This window comes from Trichosurus vulpecula, chromosome 4, assembly GCF_011100635.1.
Source record: "Trichosurus vulpecula isolate mTriVul1 chromosome 4, mTriVul1.pri, whole genome shotgun sequence".
Lineage (NCBI taxonomy): Eukaryota > Metazoa > Chordata > Mammalia > Diprotodontia > Phalangeridae > Trichosurus > Trichosurus vulpecula.
This window is the reverse complement of record NC_050576.1, coordinates 226669545-226684747: the sequence shown is the minus strand read 5'-3', so window position 1 is coordinate 226684747 and position 15203 is coordinate 226669545. Positions and strand designations below refer to the sequence as shown.

The 15203-nt window shown below is 37.3% G+C and overlaps 1 protein-coding gene across 1 annotated transcript in view; it reads right to left on the bottom strand.

The window, feature by feature from the left end:
- The window catches only part of DNAH9 (dynein axonemal heavy chain 9), a 529624-nt gene that overhangs the window by 75031 nt on the left and 439390 nt on the right, over positions 1–15203 (bottom strand). The window contains exon 60 of the mRNA XM_036755666.1: positions 10295–10417. Within this exon, the coding sequence (XP_036611561.1) occupies positions 10295–10417 (123 nt within the window). The remainder of the gene's footprint in view (positions 1–10294; positions 10418–15203) is intronic.

The following is a 15203-nucleotide window of genomic DNA, read 5'->3' as shown; positions in this document are numbered from 1 at the left end:
AAAGATCATATGCCTGACTGGATTTATTCCAGAAATGCAGGGCTGGTCAGTATTAGGAACACTATAAACATGATTAGCCCATATTAAGAAGAACAACAAAAATCATGCAATTAGTTCAATTGATGAAGAAAAAGTTTTTGTCAAAATACAACACCCTATTTCAGTTTAGAAAAAATCATACTCAAAAAACACAGGACTAAATGGACCTTTACTTAAAATGATAAGTAGTACTTATCTAAAACCAAGAACAAGCATTATCTGTAATGGGGATAAGCTAGAAGCCTTTCCAATAAGCTTAAGGATGAAGCAAGGATGTTTTTTATCACCATTATCATTAGATATTGTACTAGAAAAGCTAGTGATAGCAATGAGGTAAGAGGAAGAAAGTAGTAAGCAAAGTAATAGGCAAACAGGAAACAAAACTATTACTTTTTGTAGGTGCTATGATGGTTTGCTTAAAGCACCTTAGAGAATCAAATGAAAAAGTATTTGAAATGATTACAGCAAAATTGCAGGATATAAAATAAACCCACACAAACTATCCACATTTTTCCCACATTGCCAACAAAATCCAACAGGAAGAGATGGAGAAATTCCATTAAAAAATCCCCCAAACTATGCATACTATATACTTGGGAGTCTACCTGACAAGACATACATTAGGACACAACTATGAAACACTTTTTTAGACAACACAGATAAAAATAATTAGATCGATATTATTGCTCATAATAAACAAATTAATTTAGATATAATAAAAACAACAATACCATCTAAATTAATTTACTTATTCAGTGTTATACCCATCAAAATACCCAGGTTACTTCATAGACTGAGGAAAAATACAATTAAAATTCATTTGGAAGAATAAAAGGTCAAGAATATTAAAGAAATTAATTTAAAAAGTGGGAAAGGGGACTACCAGTACCATATCTCAAACGGTGTTACAAAGCAGTAATAATCAAAGCATTTTAGTACTGGTTAAGAAATAGAGGAAGGGAAAAATATAGAAATGATTATAAAATAAAATTGAATTAAACCCCGCCCCCAACAAATTTTACTTGTATCCCTAGTGCCTACAACAATGCCTAACACATGGTAGGCATTTAATAAATACTTGTTGATTTATTGAATTTGTCCTTCACAATGTCTCTCACATTGGTCCTTTTCTCTCCATTCCTAATGTCAACACTATAGTCTAGTCCCTAGAGTACTACATTCATTTCCTAAGTGCTTTCTCTGACTCCAATTTTCTCTTTCCTAATGCATCTTGCATCATTCTACCAGATTAATCTTTCTGTGGCATTGATTTTATTGTTACTCCCCAGCTCAAAAATCTCTGATAGCTTCCCATTACTCAGAGAACAAAACGCAAATTCTCTATCTTCCTAATTTTGATTTGTCCCCATCTTCACCCTGATATAATAGGATATGGACCACATGTCTTTGACTCCTCTCAAACTGAAAATTAGTGAGATTAAAATTATAAAATGGGGCAAGGGAATTTCTTTTGGTTGGGGACAGCTGTTAAGAGTTGGAGGCTTCCAGGTCCCTCTCTCTCTTTAGCATTTTGGCCACCTATAGACTTGGAGCTTTTAGGCCCTAGGACCAGGAATCCAAACATTCCAGAAAAGTATAATCTCCTTTTCTTCTCTTTTGTATGCACTCTTGATGTGTAAGTGCTGCTTAAAGTTTGGTAACAAAGTTAAAATTCCCCATACAAAGAAATTATTTTACAGATTATGTTTTGGTTGAACAAGAAATTTCCCAAAGTAATAATTTAATATTCTTCTCTCTCTCTTTGTGTGTGTGTGTGCGCGCGCGAGTGTGTGCGTGTGTGTGTGTATGTGTGTGTGTGTGTGTGTGTGTGTGTGTGAGAGAGAGAGAGAGAGAGAGAGAGATAGAGAGAGAGAATTTATATTTATTTGGGTACAATTTGCTGAACAAACACTACAGCCAATGTTGAAAAATTCTGATTTACAAGACTAGCTATGGTAGATAATTTGGGTACAAAACATCTAGGACTAGATCCCAGATTATCTTCACAATTAGTTCAGGATTAATTCTGTTCCTATCTTGCTTCTCCAATTTTTCATTCAAAGTGGCTAGTCCTCAAAGAGAAATATCATTATGGCTATAAATAGTACATACAAACACATACTACTCTGATGACTAAAAGCAACTATTTTAACTTGTTTTTTATATCTTAATTTATATCTTAGTAATGGGGCCTGATGATCCATCCTCTTTATGTGGGCAATCAATCAATGAATAAGCATTTATTTAGTGTCAGGCACTATGCTAGGTGCTGGGAATACAATGACTAAAATGAAACCATCCCTGACCTTAAGGAATTTGCATTATGTTGCACCCTGCCAAGCTACAGTCTTGGATCACTCCCACCTTTACTACCTTTTCCCCTATCAACCTGCTGCTAAACAAAGGCAAAGAAGAGCATACAATCATTCTGATTGAGTCCACTACAAATTTATGTTGTGCAGCCTCATTTGGGGTCTCTCACTGCTGCTAGGCAATCCTGCTACACCACTCATCACTTCACTGTGCCACTCTTCACAATGGCTCTTCTAAACCTTTTTATCCCTCCTGAAACCTCCCATGGCCCTCCTTCCCTTTACTCATTCAGGTGAAAACCCTGCCTCATACTTTACAGAAAAAATTAAGGCCATTTGCACCTTTTCACTCTCCCCTTCCCAACTTGGAGGGTCCTTAATCCTTCCTCCAATTAGAATGTATCTTGGCTAACTGTTTCCTTTTAATTAACAGGTTTTATGTGATTGTTTTTGATGTTTAAAAGTTTGTCTCTCCCTGTATTCGGGGTCAGATTTGTTGGGTGACTGGCATGCATTGCCTAACAAATCAATATGTTCAGAAGTTTGAACCTTTGTTTCCTCAATCTTTCACCTGCCACATGGGACACCAGTCTTTCCAGGTTCTCCTCCTAACCATTACTTCTCAGTCTCCTCTGCTGGATCCTCCTCCAGATCATGCCCTCTAACATAGGTGTCCCTGAAAGTTCTGTCCAGAATCCTTTTCTCTTCTCACGCTATAATACTTCACTTGATGATCTCATCAGCCCCCATGGATTTAATGACCATCTCCATGCTGATGATTCTTAAATCTATCTTTCCTGCCCCAATCTCTCTACTAACCTCCAATCTCATATCTCCAAATGCCTTTCAGACATCTCGAACTGGATGCCCAGGAGATATCTTAAATTCACGATGTCTAAAACTGAAATCATTCCTCGTCCTCCCCCCCACCAAAGCCATCCCCTTCCCATAGAAGACAACAGCATCCTCACAATCCCTCAGGCTTGCAACCTAGGAGTCATTCAGGATTCCTCTCTATCTTTCACTTCCCACATCCAATCTGTTGCCAAGGCCTGTCAATTTCACCTTTATAACATCTCTGGAATAGGCCCCCTCTCTCTTCTGACATTGCCACCACTCTGGTACAAACCCTCATCACCTCACACTCTCTACCTCAAGTCTTTCTCCATTTCAATCCATCTTCCATTCATTCACTAAAGAGATTTACAAAAGTGTAGGGTGACCATGTCACCCCAGTACCTGAAGCTCAAGAAACTCCATTGTTTCCCTATTACCTCCAGAATAAAATATTATATCCTCTGTTTGGCATTCAAAACACTTTGTAGCCTAACTCTCTCTTACCTTTCTTGTCTTCTTATATCTACTCCCTCTTCTTGATCTAATAGCAATGACCTCGTGGTTGTTCCTTGAACAGGATATTACATCTCTTGGCTCCAGTTATTTTTCTCTGGATGTCCCCCATGCCTGGAATGCTCTCCTCTTTAACTCCACCTTCTGGTTTCTCTGTCTTCGTATAACTACCATGAAAATTGCAACTTTCTGAGGAAGCTTTTCCCAAACCCTTTTAATTCCAATGTTTTCCTTTTTAAAACCATCTCCTATTTATCCTGTATATAGCTTGTTTGTACATACTTGTTTGCTTGTTGTCTTCCTCATTAGATTGTGAGCTCCTTGAGGGCAGGCACTGTCTTATGCCTCTTTTTGTAACACAGTGTTTGGCACATATACAGTAGGTGCTTAATAAATGTTTATTGACCGACATCTTATAGGGGTAGAGAACATGCACATATGCAGACTATATACTACACAAGCTAATATTTTGGGGGGACAAGAGGGAAAGTAAAAGCACCCGGGGTAAGACAGGATGGAGAAAGGCTGCATGGAGGAAGATATTCTTGAGCTAAATTTTTGAAAGAACCTAGGAATTCCAAGGATGTGAGGAGGAAATGAGCGATAGCTAGTATAAAGGCACAGAGATGAGAGATGTATCATTTTGAGGAAAAATAAGACATCAAAAGATAAAAGTAGACAAATTGGAATTCACTAACTCTGACTCAGAAGACAATTCCTCTTAATTCATGTAATATGTGGTTTTGAGTCGGGATGTGGGGAGGTGAAGGAAACTTTCCAGTTCCATCCCCAAAATACCAAGTTGTACTAAACAGGCAACTAGTAGGAAGAACCTTGAGTATCAAATGTGCAAGACACGTGCATGACATAGTAGGGTAGTGTGTGTGTGTGTGTGTGTGTGTGTGTGCAGAGAGAGAAGGGAAGAGAGAGAGAGAGAGAGAGAGAGAGAGAAAGGGAGTGTAGAGTCAAGACACCTACATCCAGGTCCTAACTGTGCCATGTGGTAACTGTATATTAATTGTGTAGTATTTATGTGATCTTACATAAGTCACAACCTCTGTGAGGCTGTTTCACAAAATGAGAGGACCAAAGTAGATTTCCTTGATGGTCCCTTTTAGCTCTGACAGTTTATTTTTTTGTGGAAAGTTGAGATTGCTACAACAATTGTGATGCACATGGCAAATCATTGTCATCTTCCTGAATTCAGATCTTTTCTTAGTCTTCCTCAGCCGTTGATTCAGTTAATCTCTCAGTGCCATGAATATGCCTTCCATCCACAAGGTTACTATCAAATATGGAAAGTTACACTGTATCCTAGAGTCCACCTCAGTCTGAGGCAGCTATGTGTTGCAATAGATAGAATGCTATTCTTGGAGTCAGAAAGACCTGAGTTTGAATTCTGCCTTAGTCAGTTTCTATTTGTGGGAATTTAGGCAAGTCACTTAACCTCTCCCTCATCTGTAAAATGGGGATTAAAAAGTGCATCTATCTTACAGGGTTGTTGTGAGGATCCAAATGAGGTAATGTGTACAAGTGCTTTGCAAACCTTAAAGTGCTACATAAATGATAGCTTAAGAAACAGATTTTATTGGAGCTCTATTCTGAACATGACATTTAATCACCCAAGCGGAAGAGGGAGAATTTTAGTCTCCTACTAAGCTAAATGGAAACCATAACTAAATAAGCTAATTTTATCAGATTGTGTGCAAAAGACAATTGTGAAAAATTGGTATCCATAGTAACTGGAGCTGCTCAAAGGCTAATAAAGTGATGCATAACAGATTAGATTTACCAATGAAGTATACAACATGCCCATTACATACACACACACACACACACATACACACACACACAGCATTTAATAGAGCTCTGATAAATCCTTATAGAGGGCAACAATAATGGTTTAGGGACCATTTAATTATTCTCTTTTTTATTTAGTATTTCATTTTCCCACAGTTAAATGGGAAAACAGTTTTTTAACATTCCCTTTTAAAATTCTGAGTTCCAAATTCTCTCCCTTCTTCCTTCCCCTCACCCCCCATTGAGAAGGCAAGCAATTAGATACAGGTTGTACATGTGTAGTCATGTAAAATATATCCATAATAGTCATGTTGTAAAAGAAAATAGACAAAAAAACTTCAAGAAAAATAAAGTTAAAAATATGCTTCAATTTATATTCACACACCATAAGTTATTTCTCTGGAAATGGATAGCATTTTTCACATAAGTCCTTCAGAGTTGTGTTGGATTGTTGTATTACTGAGAATAGTTAAGTCATTCACAGCTGATCATCTTACAATATTGCTGTTACTTTGTACACAGTACATTTCACTTGCATGAGCCCGTGCAAGTCTTTCCAGGTTTTTCTGAGAGGATCCTGCTCATCATTTCTTATAGTACAATAGTATTCCCTCATAAGCACATACCACAACTTGTTCAGCCATTCCTCAATTAATGATCATCCATCAATTTCTAATTTTCTGCCCCCAGAAAAAAGTTGCTATAAATATTTTTGTATATGTAGGTCCTTTTCCTTTTTGTTTTTATTTCTTTTGAGATATAGACCTAGTGGTGGTATTGCTAAATCAAAGGATATGCCTGGTTTTATAGTCCTTTGGGCATAGTTCCAAATTGCTCTACAGAATAGTTGAATCAGTTCACAACTCTACCACAGTGCATTAATGTCTCATTTTTCCTACATCGCCTCCAACATATTACCTTTTCTGCCCTTTTAGCCAATCTAATAGGTATGAGGTAGTACCTGAGACTTGTTTCAATTTGCATTTCTCCCATCAATAGTGAGTTAGGGTATTTTTTCATATGGCTATAGATAGCTTTGATTACTTCATCTGAAAACTGATCGTATCTTTTGATCATTTATCAATAGGGGAATGGCTATTTTTATAAATTTGACTTAGTTCTGTATATGTTTGAGAAATGAGGCCTTTATCAGAGGAACTTGCTTCAAAATTTTTTTCACAGTTACTTTTGCCAACTGTATTTCCCTCCATCCTATACCTCCACCCCCATTTATTATATTTTCTCTCTCCTTTCACCCTGTCCCTCCTCAAAAGTGTTTTGCTTTTGACTACCCTCTCCCCCAATCTGCCCTCCCCTTCTCTTCTCCCTTTTCTCTCCTTCTTTCCTGTAGAGTAAGATAGATTTCTATACCGAATTGCATGTGTATGTTATTCCCTCTTTGAGCCAATTCTGATGACAGTAAGGTTCACTCACTCCCCTTCACTTCCCCCTCTTTCCCTCCACAGTAAAAGCTATAATTTACCCAATTCTACCTGTCCCTTTGCTTTTCTCCCAGTAAATTCTGCTCTCACCCTTTAATTTTATTTTTTTAGATATCATCCTTTCATATTCAACTCACATCTGTGCCCTCTGTCTATATATACTCCTTCCATCCACAGGGTTACTATCAAATATGGAAAATTACACCATATCCTAGAGTCCACCTCAGTCTACCTTGATAATGAGAAAAGTCTTGAGTTACAAATATCATCTTCCCATGTAGGAATGTAAACAGTTTAAACTTATTAAACCTCTTTCCTGTTTACCTTTTATGCTTCTCTTGAGTCTTGTGTTTGAAAGTCAAATTTCCTATATAGCTCTAGTATTTTCGTCAAGAATGCTTGAAAGTCCTCTCTCATTGAATGTCTATTTTTTTCTCCTGAAGAAGTATACTCAGTTTTGCTGGGTGGGTGATTCTTGGTTGTAATCTTAGCTTCTTTGCCCTCTGGAATATTGTATTCCAAGCCCTCTGATCCTTTACGTAGAAGCTGTTAAATCTTGTGTTATCCTGACTGTGGCTTCATTTTTTTTCTGGCTGCTTGCAATATTTTCTTCCTGATCTGGGAATTCTGGGATTTGGTTATAATATTCCTGGAAATTTTCATTTTATGATCTCTTTCAGGAGGTGATTGGTGGATTCTTATAATTTCTATTTTACCCTCTGGTTCTAGAATATTAGAGCAATTTTCCTTGATAATTTCTTGAAAGATGATGTGTAGGTTTTTTTTATCATGGCTTTCAGGTAGTTCAATAATTTTAAAATGATCTCTCCTGGATTGATTTTCCAGGTCAGTTGTTTTTCCAGAGAGACATTTCACACTGTGCTCCCTCTCTGCTTCTCTAACATTCCACTAACCTTGCTTACATCCTGGCCATCATCCAGGGATTGGATCCATCCATACCTTGTGGAATTTTCCCCTGGAAATTGCTCTATAGGTGCTGTAGCCCCCATCTTTTGAGAAGTCACAACTACTAAAGACCCAGAAAAGAAAGTTTCTACTGTCAAGGTCTTTGGCACTGCTAATATCAAACATTCAGAAACATATATGGTTTTGTTAATGAAAATACAATTAAAGAACATTCATTACCATCTGTTTTGCCATTGTACCAAAAGACCACTGACCTCTTCCCATTAAACCGTGTGTGTGTGTATTTATATATTTATATTTTTTCCCTTTTTTAAAATGAGAGCTCTGGAGAGTAAGGACTATTTTGTTTTCCTATTTGTAACTTTCTCCTTTAGCATACTGTTTTTTCTATAGTGAGTACATAAACCTTCTCATTCATTCATTCCATTCACCCATGTCACAATCTAGGAACCATCTTTGTCTCTTCACTTTGCATTTCCACCAGAGCTGATGTGTTGCTAAGCTTTTAAAATTCCATTTTCTCATTATCTCTTGAATCTATTTCCTTCTTTATACACCAACCACTGAGTTCAGGCCCTCATCCTCTTTTGCCTAGATAATTATAATAGGCTGATTATTGATCTCCTTGCATCCTCCATACAGCTATCAAATTTATATTCCTAACGCAAGGTCTGACCATATGTCTACCCTGCTCAAGAAACTACAGTGACTCCCCATTTCCCCTAGGACAAAATATAATCTTCTTTATTTGTATGTAAAGCCTTTCACAATCTGGATCCAGACTATAAATCTAGTATATCTATATATCCTAGCTGAAAGCACATTTTTACCTGTTTGTTGTAAACTAAACCGTAACCTACTTGCTGTTCCATGTACTAAATATTCCATCTCTCATTTTGCTTAATTAGAACTCCTAGTTCTTCTTAAGGTTTAACCAAAGCTATGCCTACTTTAGTGAAGCCTAGTCAAGTCAAGGCAACAAGCACTGGAGTGTGTATAGGGGATTGACAATTAGTCTAGGTTGGTTGAAATATGCCAAGCCAGGGACCTGGGACTTTATTTGGTAGAAAGTAGGGAGTTATTGAGGATTTTTAAGCAATAGAGTGATGTAATCAGATTTGTACATAAGGAAGATTAATCTGGGCACAGTATGAACTATGAATGGGAAAGGGAAATCAGAGAGGGGGAAAACAGTTTAGAAGGCTACTGCAATACTCCAAGGGGCTTTAAACTAGTGTTTAGTAGTATTCCTAGGCCATAGGAATAGAAAAGAGAGGGCAGAGGTGAGAGATGTTATGGAAGTAGAATTTATAGGACTTGGTAAAGGGTAGCTGGGTGATTGCAGCAGATAGAGTGTTGTACTTGGAGTCAGGAAGACAAGTTCCTATCTAATGGCCTCAGACACTTAATGGCTGTGTGACTCTGGGCAAGTTGCTTACCTTCTGTCTACCTCTGTTTCTTCATCTGCAAAGTAAATATGACAATAGTACCTATTTTGTCAGGTTGTTGTTAGGATGAAACGAGATAGTAAAGCACTTAGCACAGTGCCTGGAACATAGTAAGTTCTATATAAATTTTAGATGTTGTCGCTGTCATGATTACTATCTGTAAAATACTTTAAAAACCCAGAGTTTTTGTGAGGGAAAAATGAGACAATATTTTATAAAGCGTATATAAATGCTGTTGATATTACCTATTATTGATTGGATATAGAAAGTCAGGGAGGGGGGAATACAGTCAGATGTCATGGTAGGTGATAATATCCAGAAGGATAAAAAGGTGCTATTCAGATATCACAGAATAATAGTTAGATGGTGCTCACCAGGTCTAAATCCTGTTTTTCTCCCCCCTTCTCCACTGAGCCCAACAATAAGTTGGGATCCAGATGCAGGCTAATATCATGGCTTCTCCACACTAAAATTTCAGTGAGAGAGACCATAAAAGTAAGATGACTAGCATGAGCATAGCACAGCAAGCAAGAAGAAATCTCTGGATGTTCTAGATCATTCCTTGCCAGAGACACATGCAGAAGTAGGGTAATACCCTCTTAGAAACAAAGCAAGGCAGGCAGATGGATCTTAGAAGAAGGATATTGTTACTACCTTAAGGAAATTCATTATCTAAAGGATAGCAAGTTGGAAGAATGGCCCTGAGGACTTCACCACCCATTCTTCCATTCTGAGGCTGCAGATAGGTATCAAATAAAAACTGAGAGCTACTATAGCACAAGCTGTCACAAAAAGCTAAATCTTATGGCAGTAAAGGCATTCAGTGACAAGTTTTGCCTTTGAAGGTAGTGAGTAGGCAGAAGGATACAGGTTTCTCTTTTATCTTCTCAAGCTCCTTATCTTCTCAAGCTGTAATCACAAGTAGCTGTAAAGCATTTAGAGACAATCTTCACTTTTAAAATGGGATAATACTAACCTTGATGCCACCCCAGGATTGGTGGGAGAGGAAATCCACAGGACTAAGGACACTGGATTGTGCTGGGTACCGAAGAAGGAAGTCCAATTCAACAGTACTGATTTCCTGGTTCATTAAAAGAATCTACAAAATTGAATGACAGTATATTCATGTAACATCTAATACTGTATCTATATCTCCACAGAGATATTATATGCTTAGGCGCCTGTTAATATTCAAGGTTATATTTCTTACATATTTCCTACTCCCATCACTTGAGCCACTCTATCAAATTCTGTTCTAAAGGAGGGCTGGAGTAAGAGTAGCATCATGTACACTGTCTTTTTTTACTTCTTTAGATCTTTCCATCTTGCCTTTCTTCCCTCATCATTGGGAATACTTATTATGCTGCAAAAAGGAATTCACCACACATCATTAGTATCTTCTGCCCCTCTGATTAGACCCTTTGGCTGGAAGGCAGGACCATGGGCTCAAGGGCCTCTATTTAAAGAGTTTTCTCCTCATTTCCTACTAGGTACACTTCTTTTTAGAGTTCCATCATGCCCTTGCATCAGATACCTTCTCTCCCTTCCACACCCCCTCCCTGTTTTTCAGCTTCCTTTTGTGAGTTATTTCCCCCCCATTGGATTGTGATTTCCCTGAGGGCAGAGACTATCTTTGTTTTTATTTGTATTTGTATCCCTAGCACTTAGCATAGTGCCTGACACATTAATTAAATACTTATGGTATGTTGAAAATTACAGTGGAAAATAGAAAAGAATTTGAAGATATGTTTTTTGTCCTTGAAGCCAACAAATACTATTAAGCACTTAACCATGTGCACGGCACTATACTAAATACTGGGATACAAAGAAAGGTGAGAACAGCCTCTATCCTCAAAGAGCTCCCATTCTATGAAAGAGTTTATGGTTTGATGCAGAGATGAATTACACATATGAAAGGCTTTTGTTATTTACAGAGTAGCTATATAAATACATGGAAAATGGAATTGAAGCATTGAAGATTAAAGGAACTACAAGAATTTGGGAGGGGAAAGAGAAGAGAGTGGATTGATCTGGAGAAATTTTTTGGTAGAACTTAGTTTTGAGTTAGGTCTTGAAGGAAGGATGACCTTAAAGAAATCATAATCTCTTTGAGCCTGTTTCTTCATCTGTGAAACATGAAGATTAAACTAGATGTACTCTTAAGTTTCTTCCAGCTCATATCTATGATCACTTCATCCTCTAAGTAATGGACAAGAATTGCCAGAAAAGAGAGGAAAGACATTTTAGGAAGGGGGGGCGGTGAAGAAGGAATTAGCAAAACACTAGTAGGATATGTCAAACACTTTGCTTTAGTCAGATAACATTTGGGAGTGTGGGAGAAATTTCTCTATCTGTTTGAATTTATTTCTGTGAGGTCAGGTTTCTCCACTAAAGTCCTCCTTTGAAACCTCATCATGACATGGAGGTGACATTGTATTCTAAAAGACTGTGCCAGTAGAGGCGAGGTCTTGAAATCTCCCACCAAGCTGGCAAGGTGTTGAGTGGAACGAGTGAAGACCTCTCATAAAAAGGGACAAATTGAATAAATAGAAATAAATAAGATAGTAAAGCCTCTCACGAAATCTAAACTTCAGCTTTCTACTTAAGTTTTTCTGTAAGACAAGTTAATGACTGTGGGAAGACAAGTTAGTAACTGTACGATCCCCCGAGAATAAAAATAGGACACAGGATGCTCACATCCTGTGTATTTACCTAAGGGCAAGAGGCCCGAAAGAAAGAAGGCTAGAGGTGAATAAGTCAGCAACCATAAAATCCTCTGAGAATAAGGATAGGACACAGGATACTCACCTCCTGTGTATTGACCCCAGGATAAGGGACCCCCGGCTCAGAAGAAGAATGGATGAAAAGCTGGAAAGCCAGGTGCAACATAGACATGCAAGACCAGTTAGATATAGGAATGATGGCAGACAAAACGTAAGGGTGCTCGGGATATCCGTCATAGATGTAAGGGTGATGGGAGACATCCGTTGCAGAAGCAAGGGTGGTGGGAAAGGCTAGTTTGCCATAGATGTGATAATGAGGTAACCAACAGCTGGCTTCTGCTTGTCACAGATAACCAAACCATTTGTTCATTGTCATTGTCACTGAGGTAGATTTATCACTTAAGATGTAGGAATGGTGCATCACCTGCTTGTCAAAAATAACCATACCATTTGTTCTTTGCCATTGTCACTGGGTAGATTTATTGCGTCCAGACTGTGCCCTCAAAGCTTGTGTCTTCAAGCTGAGAGGAAGGAGGTTGGGAGGGGGAATTGCAGTTAGGAACCTATATAAACACCCAAATTTTCTGTGTCTGGTGTGCTCTGACACTGAGAGGTGCCTGAGTTGCCCTTTCCTGTGGGATCATAATAAAATTTCCTTTCTACTTTCACCTTGAGATGTCTCTGCTTTATTTCTTTAATTCATAAATATGTGCCATGCAGTGTGAAGTATCAGCCAAATGATAGACTAGGTTTCTATAATCCCAAGATCAGGCCAAGTTTGAAGAGGATCATTACCAGGTTGATAAGAGGGTGATGAATTTTTTGGCCTTGGTAAATCTTTGAGACTGTCTACTAATTAAGCTATAGATGAATTGTATTTTGGAAGGTGAAAGGAAGAAACAGTTACACCAACAAAATCACATATCCTGGAGGGATTGAAATTTAGTTGAATTATCCTTAGAATATTCATGTTTTATCAGTTGCTGATGGTGTGGGAACTTCCTCCATGAATACAGAACCGAACTTCAAAGTTTCTCATCCTGTGCAATTATTGTCCGTACTGACAGTTTCAACATTGTGATTATTATTATTATTTGGGTTCCCCTTCCTCTCTTAAAATAGCACTTTGTCTCTCTAATTGGTTTTGCTTTGGTTCAACCCTGTTATCTTATTAGGTTACTTTCCCCCATCATCAGCACTTCCTTTCTTTTTTAATTAGCCCTATCCCTAGTTTTGGAGTTTTTCTCAACTTACTAATTTTTTTTTCATTTTTAAAAATTTAGTTATCTAATCTTCTCCCTATCTTCCCTTCTTCCTTTCTCTCTCACTTAGGCAATAAATTCAAAATCCCCCTTCTTTTTCTCTCTGCAAATCTCTTTTATTTGTTAGGCTTTTATTTTTCTGTGCCTTTCTGCTAAGAATTTCTTTACCTTGTTCTTATCACTAATTCTCTTACCTTTCTATTTGAATCTTTATTCTTTGATTCATGGTCAATGTATTTATTCCTTTAAAAAAATCTGTTTGTGTTACTCATGGAATTAAAACTTCTGAAGTACTAAGTTTGAGCTCCCTCTTCTATTTCATTGCTTTTGTGGATCTTGACCCATTCATGGGTTTGTTTTTGTTTTTGCTGTTCTAAGTACTGATTCATGACAGAAGTAGTAAGGACAAAAATATTTCCCCTTGGCAGTAATTATCCTGTGTCTCAGATAGTGCAGTCCAGTTCTACACCCTGCTTTCCCTACTATCATTCTGAAAAAAATGGTTATTGATTGAATGACTTCCCAATCGTTTTTTCTGCAACCATGTTTTACCACCCTTCTGTGCGCCAGTGATCCTATGGGGTTTTACATTCACAAACTGCAGAAGGTATTGCCATGGGAAAGACTGGGAGAATGACTATTTGCATGAGCTGAGGTAGGATTCTCCTGACTCAATTTCCCCAATATTAATATTAAAATCAGAGAATACCTCTTCCTATGTCAACAAGCTCAGATGGGGCTGACCTAAGAGCATTCTTCCCTCTGTCTATGGCCATTAAGGATGAGACCCTTAACTTGCAACACTATCTTAAATAATGGGACTTTTTCTTATCTTAATATTTTATAGACGTATACTATGTTATGGTATGTTAATGGTAAAGAAAATACAGATGTCTTCGATCATAATTTCAATAACACTTTTCAACTCTCTTATCTTATTGTATTTGTGACCTATTCAATTAAGAAAATCCTTTTCTCGTATCATGGTTAAACATACATTGAGATCATAAATTTGAGTAACACAGACATGCTGAGTTGGATCTGTTCTAAAGTGTACTTAAGCCTTCTCATTCTTTTGTTCAGATAGTCAGAACTTACGCTCTGGCTCCTTGTACGTACAAGTTCGCTAGCTTGAACAATATGAATTTACATATCACCTAGCTTGTTTGCCTCCTTTACCAAACTTTCAGGTGTACAACTCCAAAGGGCAGAAGAGATTTAGGATGATAGTAATGATGAAGGGATCAAGTGAGAGGTTTTTTTTTATTGATTTGATTTATTGATTAATTCTTTCAAATGGTGCTTGTTATCTATAGTCAGAAATTCTGGGGAGTTTCTTGTATTGTTAACTGCATTATGGTTTTCAGATTTTTTCATTTGTCACATTCTTTTGGGACATCTATGATCTTAATTTTTCTCTCTGTATCCGGTCTTCATGATCAACAATTTTGCATTTATAGAGATTATGTTCTTTTAGCATTTTTGCCTTTTGCTTTTATTCCTCCAGATTGTGCTTGACTTCAGTGTATTCCAAATCTGTTGTTCTCTCTTTAGCTTCTTTAGAGAGGTTTGCCACTGTAGATTCAAGTTTTTCTACTCTGCTAATTATTTCTGCTATGTAGCCATAAGCTCTGTCATTTATTCTCTTCTAACCTGTTCTCTTATGTTTTTAATCTCTCTTTGGAATCATTCTGGAATATCTTATTGTTCCATGCTTTGTGTTTCATTAAGGATTGATTCAACATCCTGTATCTTGTCATTTATTTAGAGAAGTTTGTAATCTTTTCAATGTTTGAGTATTTATCCTTCCTTCTAATTTTAATATCCTCTCTGTTTATTTACCTGATTGTGTTCTAGGTTTTTGATTGAATTTTCTTTCTTTTTAAATTTTTAGTGGTTT